Source organism: Mercurialis annua, linkage group LG5 (assembly GCF_937616625.2).
Source record: "Mercurialis annua linkage group LG5, ddMerAnnu1.2, whole genome shotgun sequence".
Taxonomy (NCBI): domain Eukaryota; kingdom Viridiplantae; phylum Streptophyta; class Magnoliopsida; order Malpighiales; family Euphorbiaceae; genus Mercurialis; species Mercurialis annua.
Window position 1 is genome coordinate 54,224,824 of NC_065574.1, and position 22,265 is coordinate 54,247,088.

Sequence of the window (22,265 nt, forward strand, 5' to 3'; positions counted from 1 at the left end):
TTTATAAAGCTCATTTTTCCTCTAAAAAGAAAAAAGTAGAAGCACATGGCAATGAAAAGCTATGCTCCTTTTACACATAATTATTGATTTAGGCAGCGAAACTCAAGACTGCACACACAACTTGTCTCCCCACTTTAATTTCTAAATTCTGTTTTTTAAAATAATTCGGATATGATTAATCATTCACCAAGGAGAATTAATCATCCAATTCTCTTATCCATGTAAATGAGCCGAATTTAAATTATATCACGTTTATATTCAAATTTGAATTCAAATAAATTTAATTTTTAAGCTCATTTTCTAGTCCAAACGACATTAAAACTATTCCAACTCAATGTAAGTAAGTTTGAGTTTGATAAAAAAATATATAATTATAATAATAAAGTTATATATATTAAAAATATTTTTTTAATAATTGGAAAATGAGAATACGTGAAAGGATTAAAATAATATACAAACTTCAGATAGATAACAACCAATATTTTTATATATGAAAGACAATTTAGACTCGTGAACTTTCCAAATCTCTTTATTTAATTGTTCGATTTCAGTTTAAAATTAAACCTGAATAGCTCAATGTAGATTTTTCAAATTAATTTTAACCCTAAACCCTATTATACCATAGATAATTATAAAGTGGCTTACAAGGTAATGGATTAAAAATTCTTACTTGCATATCAAAAACAAAATCAGATACCTCTGTTTATGAAGTAACTTTAATTATTTTTCTGAAAAGTTTTATCGCCTTAACAAATTTTATCAATTTGATCTGAATTAATCAAAGCAGTAGTTTTGAACATAGAATGGTACTTGTATTATGTATATACATATATGTATATACATATATGTATATATAAAGACAAAATCAAAGGATTTTGGTATGAGCAAATAAAATGTCCAATAATAACAACATATATATTTTAAAGAAACTTCCTTCATCACAAAGTTAGGTAGTATCATCTTCAAACAATTAATTAAGAGAATCCAAATTATTATGCAAGAAAATCATTAAAGGTGGATATAATAAATTATTTTGGATCCCAAAATTTCGGTGTCACCTAATGGTTAGAGACCCGAGATTATCCCTAACCTGATGACTATGCCAAATTATTTTAATTTTTTCGTTAAACCTAATTAGTTTTTCAATTAAAAAATTGACAATGTATATACTTTCCTTCATTAACAAAATTCAACTGTTTTATTAGTGTTTCAATTTGTTTAGTGTGATTGAAGCAAGTACATGTTTAGGTTATAATGCTTGTCTCCTTATAGGAGTTAATTATAAATTAAAGTCAATGATTTTTCTATTAAAAAGTAGCCGGTCCAAATTTAAAATTCTCAAATTTAAATAATATACTAGGTTTTTACTACTAATTTAAATTAGCAGTGATAAAGCCATCGTTTTTAATTTAGAATTAGAATTTTAATTTGGATATCATTCTGATTTGACTTTTACCATGAAAAGGTCATAAGAATATGCCATCTTCTTACTGAAAACATGTAAGATTAGAAAGAAAGAAGAATCAAAAATAGTGAAATACTATAAGTTGCAAGGTGGGGTAGTAAATTTTGAGAATCGTGACTTTTTTATTAATTTAAATTTAAATCAAAAACTTTTACGTATTTAGTAATTATAATATAAATTTGTAATCTTGTCAATTTTATACATTTTTAGTATATTTAAAATATCGACTGAATTTTGATATATTTATAATAATGTGGATACCATGAATTAGTATATATAAATAATCATATCAAATATTCAACGAGTTTTTTAAATTATAAAAAAAATGCATATTGGTATCTGAAACTACTAAATTTATTATTTGTGTTGTATTTATCAGAATCATGATATAATTTATATTAATAATTTTTTATTCTTATAAGAAAAACACCTTTTATGGTTATTTAATTTTTATATTATTATGTCCAATTGTAACCATTATATGAATTATCACTTTCATCTAAAGATCAATTATCACTTTTAATAAAATAAATAAAGTTAATTACAAATTAAATAATCATAGAGAATATTGCTCATATGAACTCAGTTTCTCATGCCCCCCCCCCCCCCCAAACACTATATATGCCCATTCTCACTTAAAATTAGACATCGTTTGGTTAAGGGATTATAGACTAAATAACTTTGTGGGAAATAATTTTTTTGGTTACATTTTTATATTTTATTTCTGAAAAGTTATGTCTGTTTCACTACAAAAAAATGACATTTCTAGGAAATATAAATAAATTAAATATCATAAATATTTTTTTAATTTAATCTTATCCAATTTCTTAAAATATCTCTAATTTTTTTATAAAATTACTTTTATTTTATCTATGAACTTTAATGTAATAAGCAATCGATCGATAAACAATAATCCAATTATCTATAATATAAAAAAGATAATATTCAATTTTTAACAATAAAAAACATATAATATAAAAGATTAAATTACAATTAATTTTACACTTAAAAAAAAACAAATACATAAAAGACTTTCTGAAAAGTTAATATACTTTTCTAGAAGTACATTAAACTATTTTAAAATGAACCAAACAAGAAGAAAAAAATACCAGCAAATTTGCAGATAAACTCTTTAATGCTATATCATCATAAATATAGCTAATTCATACATAAAACAGTATGCAAATAAAAACAAGAATTGTACAATCAATTAAAACCCACATGAACAATTCCTCTTCCTACTTAAAATTCTTTTTTGCTTTCAATTACATTAATGAATAATATCTGAAAATACAAATAAATGAAATAAAAAGAGCAAAAGAACTGAAATTATTTCCATTTTTATGCCCCTCAACTCTTTTCTTAAATAATTAGAATGTGCCCCCAAATTTTTACTAAAATTCTAAAAAACTCCTAAACTTTTGATAATCATAATCAAGCTTCTAAAAATCCAGTCAACTTAAGAATTGAATTTCTAACCTCACTCAAATCCCTTCCTTTTAATGTTCTCCCATTTCCAGTACACACAGAAAACGCCATTTTCCCTTGAATTCTCCTTCCAATAATAACATGTGGCGGCACCAATTCTTCATCTTCGTCGTCAAAATCCTCGTCGTCGAATAAAAGCTCGTCGCCGTTGGAAAATCGGAACACATTGCTCGGAATATTAACCGGAATAGACGACGAAGATGAAGACGAAGACGAAAAATTAGATTTCTTTTGCTTCTTTTTCTTTCCTCTCCTAGAAGAGTTTTCAAGATCCGTTGCTAATTCTTCATTCCAAAATAAGATTCTTTTGTCGTCGTTGTGGTAGTCGGAGAAAATAACCTCCGATTCTTGAAATTCTTCTGCCATATATATATTTTTAGCGACGAATTGATAAAAAAAATAGTTGAAATAAAAATTAAAGAGTAATGAGTAATGGGAAAATAGATTGGAGTGAAATGAATTTATAGAGGACGAAGAGAGAGAAAGAAATGGAGAATCTAAAGCGTAATGAGGACACTTTTTCATTATTTTGTATTCATAGATGGCGTCACTGTAGATGAGTTGAGTGCGGTCCCAGCTTTCTCTCTCTACAGGTGTTCCAAATTATTTGTCTTAGTTTTTTTTTTATTGTTTTAAATACTAAGTATAAATTTCAATTAGTTTAAAATTGATAATATATGTAAGTGATAATATTAAAGAATAAATATGACAATAATGGAGTAATAAAACGATAGTGACTGAAAAAGAAGAAGTGAAATGAGATAATTGAAAATAATAATTATAATACAAGAGATAGAGAGACAATCGAAAGAAAAAAAATCAGTAATTTTATCGCTTCACAAAAGTCGATTAAATGTCGGTTTTACCAAAATATTTGTCTTGTTCTTTTAGCTCCACGTTGAATACGAGTTTCTTTTGGGGGATTTAAGCGTTTGGTATAAATTATTTTATTGGTGTTGATTAATAATTTGTATTTGAATAAAATCAAATTATTTGAATTGTAAGTTTTTTTTATATAAAATTTTAATGTTAATTCATAGTTTCATACTCATAATTTGAAATAAAAATGTTGCATTTGATAAAGACCGGTGTAATTCAATAGCAAAAAATTTAAAACATTATACAAATTAATTGTCCTTCTCCGGAGGATCTAATTGTAAATTAAGAAATGATGGTAGCATCACAAATATTAACCGGTAAAAAAGGGGTCGAGATGTATTCAATTTTTCAGTTGACTGCTTTCGATCAAATTCAAGTTCTTTTAGAGCATAAAGAAGAAAGTTTTTTATTTCTCGAGTCGAATGCTTTAATATAAAAATTGCATACAATTTCACTTTTTTATTTGTTCAAATTCAATTTTACTTTAATTATTAAATTTTAATATCTTATAATTTTTTTGTTTATATTAGACTTATATTATCAATTTATCATACGAGTATATAAGACTACATATTTTATATTTGGCTAATAAGAGTGACTTTGTCAAAAGAATAAGAAATTATTCTATATTTTATTATTCACAATTTCTTTGCCATGTAATAAGTTGCATTCTATAATTAAATATAGACAAATACTCTTATATTTAGACTTTTGCGTTAGTTTAATTAAGTAATAAGAAATGGGTCGGCTGTTGCTGCTTTGCCTAGAAACCGAGTTTTTCTTTTGCTTGAGCCTCAAGGATTTCTATAGCTTAATTACTTAGCTCTAATAATGTTATTAAATTAACTTTAGAGTTTAGACTTTATTTGGATCTTATTAGTAATTTACAATTTACAAGCTGTCAAATTTAATTGCTGTTTATTCCATACATTGTTTCCTTGTTTAATTCCTATAAATATATATATTCTTTATGATCATTGATGATTTGGGTTTCTTGTTTATAAACATATTTATTTATCTCAATTTAAGTTCTATGTATGTACATTACATGCACAAAATGTATTTGGAGCACATAAATGAATTCGTGTAATCTAATTATCTAAATACATTTCCGTTTGGTGTTTGGAGTTAATAGTGTATTAATAATTAATGTTGTAAAATTAACAATTTGATGAATTAATATTATTTTATTTTTTAAAATATTAAAATAATTTAATTTTATATGAAAATAATTGAATGATTTTTTTTCCAATTCTCAAGTTAGAAAATAGAAGCACACGATGAGATTATTATTTTTGTCTAGACAGAGTTCAAAACTTTATTCATGGACCTAATAATCAATCGAATGTTAGAAATTGTACACATTGTTTTTTCTAACTTTACATTTACTAACATTTGATTGATTGATTGGTGTATAATAAAGACCTAATGATTTCAAAAGTTTTGCTTTCGATAAATTTAATTAACTTTTTTCATATTAATCATTTAGTTCAATTTAAAAATTGACAATAATTCTAATCAATTTTGCTAACTACTCAATTTAACATGTATTTTTAATATTTAAATACGAGTTAAATGTAAATAAAAATTACGAGTTTTACAATGATTTGTAAATAAGACATACATTTTAAATTTGAAAAAATCAGTTATTAATTTTCATACTTTGACAAATACATTTTGAATTTTTTTTTATATATAAATTATCATACCAGAATATGTATTGTCCTGGCATGCACATCATTGTTTTTAAATAAAAAACAAATTGGATTCCGATTTATCAAACTCTAAAAATTGATCAATGCTTTTCTCAAATTTAAAAGTTTACTATGTAATTGTAATTTAAAAGCATGTTAAAAATTTCTGATTTTTTTATGATTAACCCTTTAAATAATTAATTAAGAAAATTTACACATAAATATTTTAAAATTTCAATTTATTTTTGAATTTTTATGCATATAACTTCTAAAAATTATTTTTTAATATATAATATCACATGTCAATTTGGTAACCTTTTAAAAATATATTAGAATCACTATAATTTTTTTAAATTAAACAAAAACTATTTTAATTAATCTTTTTAATGATTTAAGAAAAAATATATGTATTTTTAAAATTCCATTTTATTTTTAAACTTTTACACATTTAACTTCTAATAGTTGGTTTTTGAATGCATATCACATGCTAATTAAGTAGTTTTTAGATATAGATTAAAACCATCATCAACTTTTAAAATTAGACTAAAGTTATGAAAATGGGGTTTTTTTGATACGAAATCTATGGAATTTTCTGAACGAGTTTCAACTATGAGATGACTTCTTTATGTTTTCTACACATTTAGATTAATCTTCATTTAAATAGTGTAGATTTTTTACGGGAGACAGATTCTAACCACAAGTCCTAAACGGTAGCATATATGAGTATAGTTTGAATCTGCGACCTCACATATATTAAGAGAACTCCTTACCAATTCACAAACGCCTTGCAATTAAAATGAGATTTTCTAATTATATATATAAGTAATTTCAAAAAAAATGTGTAAACGAAATCAAAATTTTTGAATTTTTTTATTCATTAAATCTAAATAAAATAAAACCTTATTCTAGAAAGAATTTTCCATCCACATAATAAATTACAATAAGCAAAGTAGAAATGAAAAACAAACCCTAAATTGCTTGCAGTAATAAGGAAGCCATTGAAAGCTGTAATATTCGCTAATGATTGATTGAAGGTTAAAATTGCGTAGGTGCAAAGCCTCATAAAAACATCGCCCCCTGCGGCGGCGCATGCTCCGCCTTCATACCGTCATTAGGTGGGTTCCACCTGTTATCTAATCCAAGAGACAATGATTTACAATGACGACAAACAAACTTGAACTGGACACGTGTCTTTATGACGTCAGTAAACTCCATACAAGTGGCAATTATTATCCGGCACTATGGGGCCACGTTGGCATAAAAAGGGCCTTTTTCGTGCAAGTCACTGTAGTCATGTTTGGTTTTTGTCTAGTTCATTCCAAAAATGTAATTTTTTTTATTTTTTTAGAAAATGTTATAAAATTAGTTAAAATCAGTGAAAATATTTAACATTTTTTTTAATTTTACACGTTTTTTATTTAGTTTACACTCTGTCTTTGAAATGTACTTCAGATATATACTTTTTATATAAAAATATTAATAGTATATTCTTTAAATATTTGATGTATGAGTGATATATCTTTTATAGATAAAAGATAAAAGTTAAAAAATTAAAAATGTTTCCTTTTAAGATATATATGGAACTTTTAGGTTTAAAATATAAATTGAAAAGTAAAAGATTTTTTGAATGTTTTTATGGTTTTTCATTGTTTATTTATCTCGTTTATTTTGGTGTAAAGTATGTCTTCTATTCGAATTGTACATGGCACATTTAAGGCGAAACTAATTGGTTTTAAGTGATAAAAATACTTTATTTAAAATAAATAGACAATTTTTTTAGTCCGAGTTAAAAATTTAAAAAAGTTTGTAATCCTTTTAGATGTACAAAAAAAATTCAATTAATATTAAATTTTTTAAACATCAAATATAAATAATAAAATTTGAAAAAATAAAATATAACACCTCAATTTGTCATATAGTCCAAGATCTTTTTAATCCTCATAGATAATTCAATAGCGCCACTTCAGAATTGGCATTTTGAAAATAACAATATTTTGTTTGCATCCAAAACAATAACAGTAACATAATTCAATAGTTTGATAATTATTTGGTGAATATGGATGCAGATTTCAGGGAAATGCTAAAGTTATAGGTGTCTCTTTGCTAAAATGATAATGTTATTGTTTTGGATGCAAACAAAATTGGCAGATAGCCCATATAGAAAAATACAGGGATTAAGAAAGGGGTTTCTATAATATTTTAAAAGGAATCATCTAAAAATATCTTACATTTTCGAACTTTTTTGTTCATAGTTCTTCCTTTTAAAATTTTTAATTTCAGCTAATTTTTTAATTTTTAATTTCAATAGTAGCAATTTATTCAAATTGAAATGGAAAAAATATATTTAAATACGTCTTGTTTCATATTGTTCCGTTTTGTACTTTTATCATAAAAATTCTCAAACATGAAGTAATATGAAGGGAAGATTTGAACATATTTTTATTTCAATTTAAGCAAATGGAACAATTAAAATTAAAAATTGAAAAATAGACTCAATTTTTTTTTTAAAAAAGAGATATAAACAAAAATATAAAAAAAGTGAGAATTTTTTTAATGGTTAAGCATATTTTAAAATGGTGTTTTTTTACAGTTATTTAACTATATGCTTTTTATATTTTAGCTACCATTATTATCTGTGAATGTGGATGGATTATCATTTATGTAGGCAGCAAAACACTACAGCACCATTTGAATTGAATTGAGGACATTTAAAATCAATAGATTTTATTAAATTTATAGATTAAAATCAAAGGAATGTGATGGATTCGGTAAATTTTAACGTTTGGAATGTATATAAAATTTATGAATTTATAGAGATATGTTTGTAATAATTAAATATTAGTACAATCCATCATTCATGAATAATGATGGATTTTAATTTTCGATGAGGATTTAAATGAGGAATTTGGGAGCATGAAGGAGTTTAATTAATTTATTGCTAGATTTTATATCCCAATTTTACAAAGTAAATTGAATGATTTTTTTCATTGTTAATTGTGGATCACATATTTTCTTTGGCTATATATCATTCAGGCAAGTATGATTTTCAATTGTCAAAATTGTCTGTTCAAAAATAAAATAATTGATGTGGATTGGATTTTAGTTAAAATTAGACGTAAGATTAGAAAGGTAATGCATTTAATTTCTACAAGAAGTGAGCCTATCAAAGCTTTACGAAATAGAGAAAACAATAAAAATGGGATGGTCCAACTGAAAATGTGTAATTTTTAGAAAAAATTTACTTTAATTAGGGTACTTAACGTACATGTTCTCCTTTTCAAGATAATGACTTGACATTTTTACATGCTTAGCTAATCATATAATCTTTTAAACAAAATGTATATTTAGGTCCCTATATTATCACATATTTTTAAATTGGAATCACTCCATTTATTGTCAAAATTGAGTCATGTATAATTTTAGAGATAGTCACTAAAGCGAAGTGCGTATACTATACTCTATGCGCAGTTAGTGCGGTTGGATACACTTTTTAGTTATTTTTTAAATTATTATTTTTATTTACCAATAAACTATAACTTAAATGTTATAAACGCTAGGTAGATTCTGCTATGTTGTGAGTTCAATTTCTCAGAAAGCACTCTTCCTTTTTAATTATAATTTTTTTTTAAAATGGAGCCCTATAGTTTTATTTTTATTAAAATAAATTATTTAATCGGTCTGACTTGACACTGTTAATAATTTTATAATGGAAGATTGCAGTGTTTATAAATTAAGAGTTCAATATATAAAAAATTATAGTGAAAGGGCTTAATTTTAAAAGAACAATAGTATAAAAATCTAAATATACATTTTGCCTTCTTATTAATCATAAAGAATTGGATAATGATTTTAAACAATCTCATCTAAATTGTTGAATGAACAGTCGTGTGATATTTAATCAAGTTTCTTGATAGTATTTTAATGGTACAATTCACATGAGAAAAATTATTTTATTTTATGTTTTCTAATTCTTTGGTTAATCTTGAAAATGGTTTGTCTCTATTCGTAAGTTAGGTTACCATGATTTTCTTAAATTCTCTCTTGATCTTGAAAGTTGTAGTGTTCTTAAAATGAGGTTTACCTCGATTATTATATCGACCGTTTGTCATCTAGTTTAGTATATAGGTAAAATTAAATTTTGTCTAATTCTATTTATCCAAAAATATTAAAATTTATAAATATAGTCAAATCTGATAATTTTATTTAATTTTTTAAGTTAATTATATTATTTAAATTATTCAGTTGATTTTTCACTTTAGTTTAGCAAAATTTATTTCTCAGATTGTAAAATTTCATTTAATATAAAAAATAGAAAAATTAAATTCAGAATTATCTACCATTCAGTGCTTTGAAGAAAAAAAGCAAGTTTAAAGCTTACATAAATATAAAAAAACAAATGAGTATTGTACTAAGGTGAAAATTTAGCACAATTAAATTAATTGAAAAAAATTGGATAATTTTTCAATGAAATTATCAAATTAGAATAAATTTATGAATTTTAAACTTGAATGAATTTAAACAAGAAGAGAAAAGATTAGTCTCAGGAACGAGTTAATTGGTAATGCGCTTTCTTGACTTAAATGAGGTCGCGGGCTAGAACCATACTCATGTATGCAACCGTTTAAAATTTAGAGTTAGAGTTTACCTCCTGTAAGGGACCTACATGACTCGAATGAAAATTAATTTGAATGTATTTAGTTTAAAGGTGATGTTTTATAGTTGGAATCCGTTCGAAAAAAAACCTTATAGACTCTGTAAAAAAAAGAGAAAAAATTTGTTTGTGTTACCATTATATTATTATTAATCAAAATTATTCGGAAATTATACAATATGTTTCTAAAATTTTAATTTATTTTGTACTTTTTAATATATAGGATTGGAAACTTATAACAAAAACTTTAAGACATTTTTTTAGGTTAAACACATTTTAAAATTTATTTATGACTAGCTTTTAGTTTAAATAGTCCTTAACAAGTATATTATGTATTTAATTAGTCGCTTAATTATTTATTTTATATAATAGTAGTCCTTTTTGACATGAAAACCCATCATTAATTATATGTCAATCAAAATGACGGCGTTTTTTTTATAATACCGTCCATATAAAGATCACATGAATATAAAAGAAATAGTTAAAAAAGTATTTAAATACAATTTTTTATTGGGGATAAAGTAAAATAAAAGCTCACATGAAACAAATTTTATGATGAATTTAGCACCTTTCAAAAAAAAAAAAAATTCTAAAGACTCTTTCAAATTATTTGAACTATCATAATTTTCCTCGTATGGTACAAAAATTAGAGTTTAGATTTCTTCATTAATTTTATAAAAATTATTCCTAAGAATGCTAAAAGACCTAATTTTATTGATAATAATCTAAACAGAAGAAGTCTATAATACTACGTTAAACAAACTAAAATGCAGAACATTACTAGCTTTGTAGAAAATAATGTAACACTTGAAATTATATCACCAACACGTATATTTTTGAGTTATTTGCATATTAAATTTTAATATTTTATGTTTGTAGGGATGTAATTTTATTTTTTTTAAAATGTGACATCACATATTTCAATTTTTTGCGCTTTTATATTATGTAGCTTATAGTCGTTTTTTCACCAAAAATAAAACTAAAAAATATATACAAAAAAGAGTATAAAATGACGTCATAAAACCGAATTATACTGCACTATGCCAATAATTGAAAAATTGTAATGTATAAAAAATGAGATAAAATCTACAAACGTAAAATGCTGAAATTTAAAATAACCTTATATTTTTTAATGAGGTAAAGATGATACCTATAGTTCTAATTGACGATCTTAATAGTGAATTATTATAATTTTTATACTATACCATTGTTCTATTTTAACGATATTGAGATAATATAGTAATAATAATTATTATTATATTCAGTATTTTATTTGTTTAGATATAAAACTATCTATATCCTTATATCATAGACTATCATATCATATATACTACTGCTTACCTTTTTACTTGCACTTTCTTTATAAACAAAATAAAGAGACTTAACCAATGAAGGTTGGTTCAAGTGGTAAGCGGCTTGATATCGCTTAAGCAAGGTCTCGGGTTCGAGTCCTTGTGAATGCAGAAAATTCCCACTGATAGACTCACCCACCATGCCAGGTGCGCGACGCGGGTCGGATCCGGATTAGTCAGGGCGAAGCCTTGGAAATCGGATGGGCTTACAAAAAAAAAATAAAGAGACTTAAATGAAGTATTCCTTTATAACTATAAATCATAGTAATTAATTAAATTTTTCACTAAATTGTCCAATTAGTAAAATGAAGTGCCAATAATGTCACCCATTTTTTGTTCAATTATCAATTAAGATAATATTGATAAATTATCAATTAAGATAATATTGATAAACTTTGTGGATTAACAATGTATGCATACAGGGCTACAAATGTCGATCCTCACCTCCCTGCACCAACTGCCAAAAGCTTTTGGCGCGCGACTTTTGGCGCATATATAGAATTGATAAGGGAAGGAAAAAAAACTCGTCAACCTGTTCCGGTGTTGGTAAAAGAAGTTCGAATTCGGTGGGGTAGGCTGTTGGTGAATTTTTGACGAAAATTTAGGCGGGTATTGCCGAAATAAATTTTGGTAAATGTATAACTTATGATGTTTTGTTGTATGCTTGCCGATGACACATTTGCGATGGTGAGGCAAAGAGCCACATTTCAATGAGTAATTTAGACAGTTTGAGATTTAAACATTAAATACCCCAATTGAGGGTATTAATGAAGTGGGTACATGAAATAGATTATTGGGTTAGGTTTGAATAGTTGTTCTAGCCCTGAAAGCCCTATAGGCAATGGACCTTGTTCAAGCAAAAGCTATCGAATTAGGATCTATAATAAAATCATCTTCAATAGTCAAATGGATGAAATTGACAAGCATATCATAACTAAATAAAGGCTTAAAGATGAAGGACTTGTTAGTATTTTTCAAATAAAAAAAAGATATATATCATACTTCTATTTAGTTGTGTTGAATGCTTTTATTTTTAGGCCAAATGTTATAAAAAGGCCAAACCTTTTACAAAAGTTTCACAAAAGTCCTGACCTTTCAATTTTATCGATTTTGGCCAAAAACTGATTATTTGGTTTCACCAAAGTCCTGACCTTTCAATTTTGTCAATTTTGGCCAAAAATGGATTATTTGATTTCACAAAAGTCCTGAACTTTCAATATTTGGCATGCCACATAGGCGCCACATAGGCAAATTGAAATCAAGTTGAGAGTTGGCCACAACTGAAACCAAATAATTTGTTTTTGGCCAAAATTGACAAAATTGAAAATTCAGGACTTTTGTGAAACTTTTATGAAAGGTTTGGCTTTTTTACGACATTTGACCTTATTTTTAAAGTAATTAAATCGTCAATTTTTTTTAATTTGGGATACAATTGAAACACAAAAAACCAAAATAGGGTACAATTGACATTTTTTCTATGTCAGGGTGCAATTGAGAAAAAGTTTAAAGGTGGATAGTTTTTGGATAATTAATAAATAAATGACAAGTTAATACAAAATTTCACGTTTGGTAAATTATATAAGAATTAAATAAATAAAAAAAAGGACAAAATGTATTTGACATCTTAAATTATTTTCATGATACATTTGTTTATATTTAAAGAAAAACTAAATAAGTAGTTAACTGCAAAAACAAGCAAAAATATAATTTCTTCTAAAGAAATTTGTCCTTTTCTTTGTAAGCCTTTTATTTCTTATGCAATACTAGAAGAAGAAAAATTAATAAAAACACTCCGTGACAATGTTTTTATAAAGATTAATTACAAATAATTACGAATTAAAGAGTATTTTACAATCAAAACACTAATTTTTTTATTTTAGCAATTTCAAACTTTTAAATTTTAACAATTCAAAACGCATTAAATTTATGATATATTTTTTCTTATGTGAACGATATTAATTAGAACGTAACAATTTTTGACGCTGTAAGATAGGCATTGCTATTTAACAAAATAAAAAATAAAAAAAAGGCATTGCTATTGTTTATTTAAAATTATTGCAAAATGTATACATATAGATAGATGCTAAATTGTAAACAAAAGACCAAATTGTGCTTTATTTTATACAACTAAAAATAAAAAAGTAGAATTATTCACCATATAATTCTTCAAATATTAATGATCAAATCTAAAGATCATTTGACTATCAATCAAATTTCCTATAAATATGTTCCTAAGCTAAAGACACTGCAATAGGGCTTCTTACATAATGGGAGCTGTCGGTCCATGTATACCAACCAAACACATACTCATCTTTTTGATACTTATTTGCCATATCGGGATTTAAACTAATCGTTATCGTAAAGCTCTTTTTCTGATAAACACGATCGAAGTTTAAGACGCTCGGTCGAGCTTTGACGGAAAATCCCATCGGTGGTTTGGCCGTGAAGAAGTATACGCTCTTTTTAGGACCGACATTGGTCACACTTCGCTTGATGGTCACGGTACCATTGAGCTTAGAAACTGAAATTGATGGGTAATTGAGATTGTATGTTGGAGATGTTTTGTTTGGACATTTGTATTTTGGGTCGGAATCTTTTAATCCAAAGTTGCAAAGGTAGTGAACATAGTCCACGTATGATGCATCGTATACTAGACCGGGGTCTGCTGCCTTTGCTGGCCGGAATTGACCGGATCCGAACTGGAACGGAGTTGAAGGTACGCCTAATGGATCGCTTATCGGTTCGCCTTTGTTATTTTTCATCCAAGCTGCAAATACAAAATATAAAAATTTGTGTTCAAGATTTGACATACATGTTTTATCAAATAACTAACAAAATTATAATTACACTACGAGAGAGTTGTAATTGTATAGAATGACAAAATGTATACCTTTAATAGGGGTGTAAACGAGTTGGGCTACTCGTGAGTTACTCGAGATCGACTCGAAAAAAACTCGAGATCGGCTCGAAAAATTCGAGCCGAGCTCGAGCTCGAGCTACTTGAGCTTCATCTCGAGCCGAGCTCGAGTATCAATTGTTGAGGCTCATGAGGCTCGCGAGCCTAAACGGGCCTAAACGAGCTTGATATTAAAAAATAATAATAATTTTTATTATAATTGTATTATATTTTTTAGCTTTAAATTTAAATATGTATCATATAAATAGGTCAAATTGTATATTATAAAGTGAAAAATAATTTAAATGTATCATATATGATCATTTTTTAATAATTATTTTTAATTTTATTAAATTCAAGTCGAGCTCGAGCTCGAGCTCGAGTAGTTCGAATATTGCTCGAGCTCGAGCTCGAGCTTAAGAATTTAAGCCCACTCGAGCTCGAGCTCGAGCTCGAGCCTGTAAAACACACTCGAGCTCGAGCTCGAGCTTGGCAGTACTCGGGCTCGGCTCGGCCCGTTTACACCCCTAACCTTTAATACAATTTGAAAAAGTTGAAAAAATAAAAATTTAGATACTGAATAGAAAGTTATAAAGTTCGTATACTATGTGTATACTTTTTTCATATATTAATAGAAAAAACAGCTAAAATCGATTGCAGCGGAGATAAATTTAGCAGATTCAATTTAATTGCAATAAATCGAAAGTAACGGTATTTATACATTCAGCAACGGTTTGTCAATAAGTCGATAAATAAAACGAGAACCGGAATAGTTACCTGTGGTCATGAGGGCAGATCTTATGGCAGCACCGCTCCAAGTAGGATGAATGGCTTTAAGAAGTGCAGCAGCAGCAGCAACATGAGGACAAGCCATAGAAGTTCCTGAATCAAGATTAAACTTAACTCTTCGCTTATCAGTTGATAATTTTGTAGGAGATGATCCTTCACTCCATGCTGCCAATATATTTACACCTGGTGCTGATATATCAGGCTGCCAAAACAAAAATTGAAAATTATATTTTATGACATTTCAATATTTTATTTCCGTACATTGTACATTACGGTAAAAAAATTATAGTTACCAACTATAAGAATGATTATCACCTTTTAGATTCTTATATTGGAGTAGGGAAATTTTAGTTCAATATAGTTTGATAATCGTAATTCGACGAATATTGGTTAAGTATTTTTAAAGTTACTGAGCTATAACCTTTTTATAAAAGGATTACCGAATTATAAAAAAATTATAAAATAGTTACCGAAATAGTATTCCAATAAAATGATTATCAAATTATTAAAAGTTACAAAACAATTACCAAGCTATTAAATTTTTGTACAAAATTTTTTTAGTTCAATATAGTTTGCATCTATTCCTTGTACACATCATTAAAATGGTAACCTTTTTATAAAAAACTATAGTTCCATTTCATAACTATTTAACCCTACAAATACCCTATCTTCGTTTATTTATGTAACATAAATTCACCCAACATTATTTAGGTACATGTCTTTATAATTGGTAATACTGAAGTTTTATCATCAATATAATTTAAAAATCGACAACCGTTATGTAAAAATAATTTGTAAAAACGCTATAATTCGGTAGATTGCATACCTTGAGAATGTTAGGGTCAATAACATTTGGACCTCTACTAGAGAAAGCTGCGACCGAAGGTGCTGGAGTGACATGCAAAACAGTGTTTGCAGTTCCAAGTGTAGCAGTTGCATTTTTGGTTGATTTTATGTAATTAAGAATCTGAATAGCTTGATCGGAGGTGACGGCAGTTCCGGGAAGAACATGAGCATCTAAAGAAACGTCGATCCCGTTGGCCGGATTATTTCCTAAGATGAAACCAACACCGCCGGCTCTCTGCACTTCCATGCCTTTTCCGACTCTCGTTCCGGCTCCTCTCATGCAAAACACTATCTTCCCCTTCACTTTCTCCGGCACCAGTGAGAACGGAAGGCATTGGCTGCATGAATATATACGAATGTTTTATATAGCAATGTAATAATCAATAGTATTATTTAATATTGTAAATTTATACGTTAGTCTGACCGCATTGATATATAATATTATAATATCTCGATAGATTGATTTTTTTTTATTTAGTTATTTGTCAATAAACAGAAAGACTAAGTTGTTGACCAAAAATAAAAATACAAAACTATAATATTTAAATATTTAAATAGGAGAGAAAAAAATGTGAATTATAATATATGCAGCAGGTTTTAAAATAATTTTCTCTATATATTTCATATTTAATTATGTTTTTTTTCCACATCAGCAAGTAATTTGAGGGATTAGGGCTTCGGTAACTTACTTGGTTACGTTTTGGGCGACACCAGGGGCAGCCACGTCAGCTGCATACACTAATGGGTACATTTTGTCTAGCCTATCTGGAGTCACAGTTTGTCCCTATAATGAAGAAACAAAACCATTAAGCATCAAATACAATAATATCATAATTTTGTGAGATGAATTATATTTAAGAGGAGTAATAATTAAACAATTCAAACATATAATGAAAATGTTAAGTGGAATTTTTTTGTAAAAATTATATCCAAACTTTCCAATATTATTAATAATAATTAAGTTTACTTTTCAATTGTATTAATAATTAATAATTTTAGATTATTTTATTTCAATTGTTGATAATTCAACCAAAATATATCCAACAAATTTGAATAAGCTTAGCTACAATTGATACAACATAAATTAAAATAAACTACAATTAATGTATGCGTATGCGCATAATTGTCAAATATTGATGTAAAAACCAAACCATATCGAAGAGCAATCTAAATTGTAAACCGAACTGGTATGTTCAATTTGGTTCAATTGGATATTATAATTTTTTTTGTTAGATTCGGTTTTCAGCATTTATTAAATTCAGTTTAATTTAGTTCATATCAAACGAATTAACAAACCTCAACTGATTCGGTTTGATCAAATTTGGCTTTTTTTTAATTTGGTTTGAGACCAAATGCACATCTCAGTCCTTCGATTAGACTCGAATGCAATGTCTTAATTATTATCATTTTTCAGGAAATTAAAGGGAAAAAGAAAAATGAAATTTACCATAATAGTCTTGCCATTTCCAAGCTTGATAGGATCAAGAAAAGCCCGGTCCACAGTACTAGCCCCAACGGTTATAATCCAAGGAGCCGGGTTCGACAAAGTACTCGGTCTAGGACCAGAATTACCAGCCGCACAAGCCACCACAATATTTTTCTTAGCCGCATGAAACGCACCAATAGCAAGCCCATCTTGATCATAACTCATCGGCTGATTAGTCCCAATCGATATGCTCAACACGTGGACTCCGTCCGCTATGGCATCGTCTATGGCGGCGAGCATATCCGCCTCGTAACACGTGTTACCTAATAACATTAACGAGAGAAATAGCAAATAATATTGATTAGAGAAAAAAGAAGATGAGAGGCTAATATTAAAAAAAAAAACCTTAAAAAGTGCCATATAGATTAGACTAAATAAAAAAAAGACTTAATTCCTTAAAAAAATCCCACCTTGCATTTTTTCATCGTTTATACCCTGATCTTGTAAAAACACCATTTGTACCCAATTTTGGGTTTTTATGTTTCATCCCTACCCAAAAGCATTAAATTGTACTATTTTCATTTGGAAAAGAATTTAAAACATATTTTTTTCTATTTTAAAAAATACAAATAAATTCTTGAACTTAAAAAATAATCAAATACATCCAAATAAATAATTAATTTTTTTAATTTTATGAAATAAAAAAAATTAAAAAAATTTATTATTATTTTTAATTTTTTTTCGGAATTAAAAAAAATTAAAAAAATTAAAAAAAATTGGAAATATTTTTTTAAAAAATTTTAAAAAATTATTATTATTTTTTAATTTTTTGAAGAAAATGGTATTTTTGTACTATTAATAACATTAATATCTAATTAGTATATAAGTTAAAAATGAAGGATTGTTTTAAATTTTTTTTCAAATGAAAAGAGTACAATTTAATGCTTTTGGGTAGAGATGAAACATAAAAATTCAAAATTGGGTACAAATGGTGTTTTTACAAGGTCAGGGTATAAACGAAAATAAAATACAAGGTGGAGGTTTTTTAAGAAATTAAGCCATAAAAAAAATATTATAATACATTTACATAATAATAAATATAATAATCTGTTTAACATTACCGTCGGCCTTTTCTTTGTTGGGAATTGCCCAGCATGCCTTGTATATGGCTAGATGGGCTAATGGAGCTCCACCTGAGGCGGTTCCTTTTGCAAAGCCACCGTAAGCTGCCGCGCCAGGGACACGGTTTCCGGCTACCGTTGAGGCTGTGTGTGTTCCGTGGCCGTCCATGTCACGTGGTGACCTGGAATCTTCTGTCATGTTTAGTGGACCATTGTCTTGTTCGAATGCCTTGATGTAATATCTGGCTCCAATAATTTTCCTGCAAAATGTAGCAAAATTATATAAAAATTTATTTCCAATAATTTTCCTGCAAATTGTGTATAGTATATAGCAAAATCATATAAAAATATATTTTTGTTAATTATTTTGAATGTGTCACTCTTTTAAGTGAATAGTTTTATGTTTTAACTTATCTAATTATTGTAGAAAACAGAACTATTTAGTTGATATCTAATAATTTAATAACTATATTATTATCAGTTTGGACTTCTACTATTAGTTTTTCAATAAAACTAAAAAAGTTCCATCAATAATTCTTGGCCGCCATTCTTTTGTTTTTTCTAGTTCTATGCATAAATAATTATATAAATTACAAAATTATATTGTCAATCTTCATAATTAAATTTGAACAAGCTCTAGAATTTAGAAAGATGTGCTTAAACCAAACAATAATAATAAAAAAAAAATTATAATTAAAAAGGTGGGGAAAATTTAAAATCTAGAATAGACAAAAAAAGACTGGCCACAAGGTAAAAAGCCAACAAAAAAAAGACATGGCTAAAATGCATGGGGGCAAGGCAATGGTCGAATGATAAGAAGAGTTCACAAGATGGCCATGAAATGAAGACAAAAAAAAGCAGAAATTATATATTTGGTTTGATTGAAATGGACAATTTTGGTAGGATCAACTTCTTGTCGATACAAGAGATTTTAAGCTGTCAATGGGGAAGTTATTTCTTGGATTTTGGAAAAGTTCCATAACAAATCTGTTCAATAACAGTAATTTACAGATAGGGTATCTTCCCTATTTCCTGTAACTAGTGTAGAGGTGTAGATGGAGGCCCGAGTTACGCCAAGTTCGATTAAACTCGACTTTATTGTTCGAATTTAAACTCGAGTTCGAATGAGTTTGAATTTTCAAATACGAGCTCAAATGAGTTTGATTTTTCAAATATGAGCTCAAATGAGTTTAACTTTTCAGATACGAGGTCGAATGAGTTTAAATTTTCAGATACGAGGTTGAATGAGTTTGAAATTTTCAGATACAAACTCAAATGAGTTAAAAAAAAAAATAACTATAAAATATAAAATTCAACCAATTAATTTGATATGTAAGAGTATAAATAATCAATATAGTAGGCTTGTTTAGACTTACGAGTCTCACGAGTTTGAAGTCGGTTTGAAATTAAACTCAAATAGCTTAATCTCGATTTGAATGTTTTGAAATTCGAATGAATCTCGATTAACTCACAAGGAGTCCTATTCATTTGTAATAATAATTATATATATATAAGTAGTTCAATCGACGTTAAACGGATTGAACCGCTTAATCTATAGTCTGCTTTTAAAGTGGTGTTTTATTTTTCATAATCCACTAGCAAAGCAGAATTTCAAGGAAATTTCTACAGATTTAAATATTTAACAATTAATTTTCTTGGTCAATTATCATTAAATGATTCCTGAACTAAGGATTTAGTAATTCTGAACAAAACTCCAATATCAATGATTCAATTAATCAGCTATATCCTAATTTATGTTCTAAAATATTAGATTCCGTAGCAATCGGGAAATAGTTTAAAGTGCTAGTGGTGAGTGAATGTCAGGATTGTTGAAAATGATACCTTATTATAAAAAAATAATATAGTATCTACTTTTAAACTTTAGACTAAATTTCCCTATCATTGGAACAATGACAAGACTAGTCCCTGGAAATTGCATATAAAACATATTAGAGAGGGAGTTTTCAATCTTTAGTAGGGCTACAAGATTTGGACTGAAGAACAGCATTTGCTTTACCATATATATAATAATTACTCAATTCTAAATTTTATCAACAAAATAAAAAAAAATAAGGAGGAAAATACCGTTTTTTTTTATCTAGACCGAATTCGTAGATTATTCATGAATCCAACCAATCAAATGTTTGCAACAACTCTAAATAAGATATTTAGAAACAAATTCATCCTATAATTGGCAAACAAATTCATGAACAATTTTCTAGTCTACATTCTTCGTTCGGTTTCTAGAAATACTTCTTATATACCAAAATCATATATTTATAATCTATATAAAACATTACGATATTTTTTATTTTAGCGTTTCGTTACGGCGTTTCGGTGCTATAAAATGTTCAAAAAAAAAAGGAAAAAAACTCACTTGTTACAATGAGAAATGTTGAAACCAGGGCCAGATTGGCACATTCCTCTCCATGATTTTGGAATAGGTCCCATTCCTTCATCACTAAAACTCTCTGATTCTGGCCACACACCTACAAATCACCAAACACAATACATTTTAATTTTTTTAAATTTTATCGATCATATAATATATATCACATGCAAATGCAATCATATATTTCTCTGAACCAACCAATTATAATTATTTCTCTATAAAATATATAAAAATATGCATACGTAATACGTTCATCGTCGTTACTAAACTACAAAATAAGAATAAAGACATAAAAATCACATGAAATTATAAGATTTTTTTTTAATTTAATTTACCATTATCCAAGATTCCGACAATAACTTTTTTTCCATAACCAGCTCGAAGAGGTAATTCTCTTTCAAACTCAAATTGACTGTTTTTATGAATTACTTCTCCTTCTTCTAACCCTACAAACTCCCATGATCTTGTCGTCTGAGCTGAATATTTTCTTGGATTGCTCTCAATTATTGATTTCACCTCATTCAATTCTAAAAAAAACAAAAAACAAATCCAATTTAAACACGATATAAAAAACCCGCAAAAACCCATCCCGAATCCCTTATTTTTGTTCGGGAAGCCCCCTATCGCAGAATTGTATTCATCCAGTCCCTCTACTTACCCAAATAAGGGCATGAATATCGAAAAATTAGATAAATAGAGGGACTGGAAGAAAATATTTTTGCAGTACGGGAGTCTCGGGATGAGTTTAGCGGGAAAAAAAACAAAACAAAAATACTATTCATACGCGACAATTTTGCAGCTTGTTCAGCAGTTAACAATGCTGCAAATCCATTGATGCTATTCTTGTAGCTATAAAGAAGAGAATCTCTAGCATCTTGCGCCGTTTCTTTAACGGACGTTAAATAAGAAACGTGGGATTCTTCTATCTCATGCAAAGCTTTATCTCCGCTATGCTCTCCAAAATAAACAATGTATACCTGTAGTTTTATTCATTGCAATTACGTACAGATTAATTAACATATTAATATAATTCAGTGCAAGAAAAATAATAAACGGATTAATTAGGGCACCTTTTTTTCTACGCATGAAGCTAAAAGAGGAAGGAGAAGGAGAAAGAAAATTGAAATTGAAATTTTCTTCATTTTTTTTTGTTGGGTTTGAAGATGTTTATGGAGTTTTGCACTGTTTCTTATTAATGGAAATATTTATATATATAAGAGTTTTAATTTACTATGAAGTCTTAATCAGAAATGTCGTATTTTGAAT

At 27.3% G+C, this 22,265-nt stretch overlaps 2 protein-coding genes across 2 annotated transcripts; both read right to left on the reverse strand.

The window, feature by feature from the left end:
- Positions 1–2,606: 2,606 nt before the first annotated feature.
- LOC126682388 (protein S40-1-like) lies at positions 2,607–3,433 on the reverse strand. The gene has a single exon (XM_050378048.2). The coding sequence runs from the start codon at positions 3,317–3,319 to the stop codon at positions 2,900–2,902; it is 420 nt and encodes a 139-aa protein (XP_050234005.1). The 5' UTR covers positions 3,320–3,433; the 3' UTR covers positions 2,607–2,899.
- Positions 3,434–13,545: 10,112 nt separating this feature from the next.
- On the reverse strand, positions 13,546–22,265 carry LOC126682995 (subtilisin-like protease SBT5.6). The gene is made up of 10 exons (XM_050378803.2): positions 22,070–22,265; positions 21,784–21,976; positions 21,335–21,526; positions 20,985–21,096; positions 18,608–18,867; positions 17,508–17,809; positions 16,750–16,844; positions 16,041–16,398; positions 15,203–15,416; positions 13,546–14,296 (listed from the first exon to the last, which is right to left on the reverse strand). Exons 1-10 carry the CDS (start codon positions 22,139–22,141, stop codon positions 13,761–13,763), a joined length of 2,334 nt encoding a protein of 777 aa, XP_050234760.1. The 5' UTR covers positions 22,142–22,265; the 3' UTR covers positions 13,546–13,760.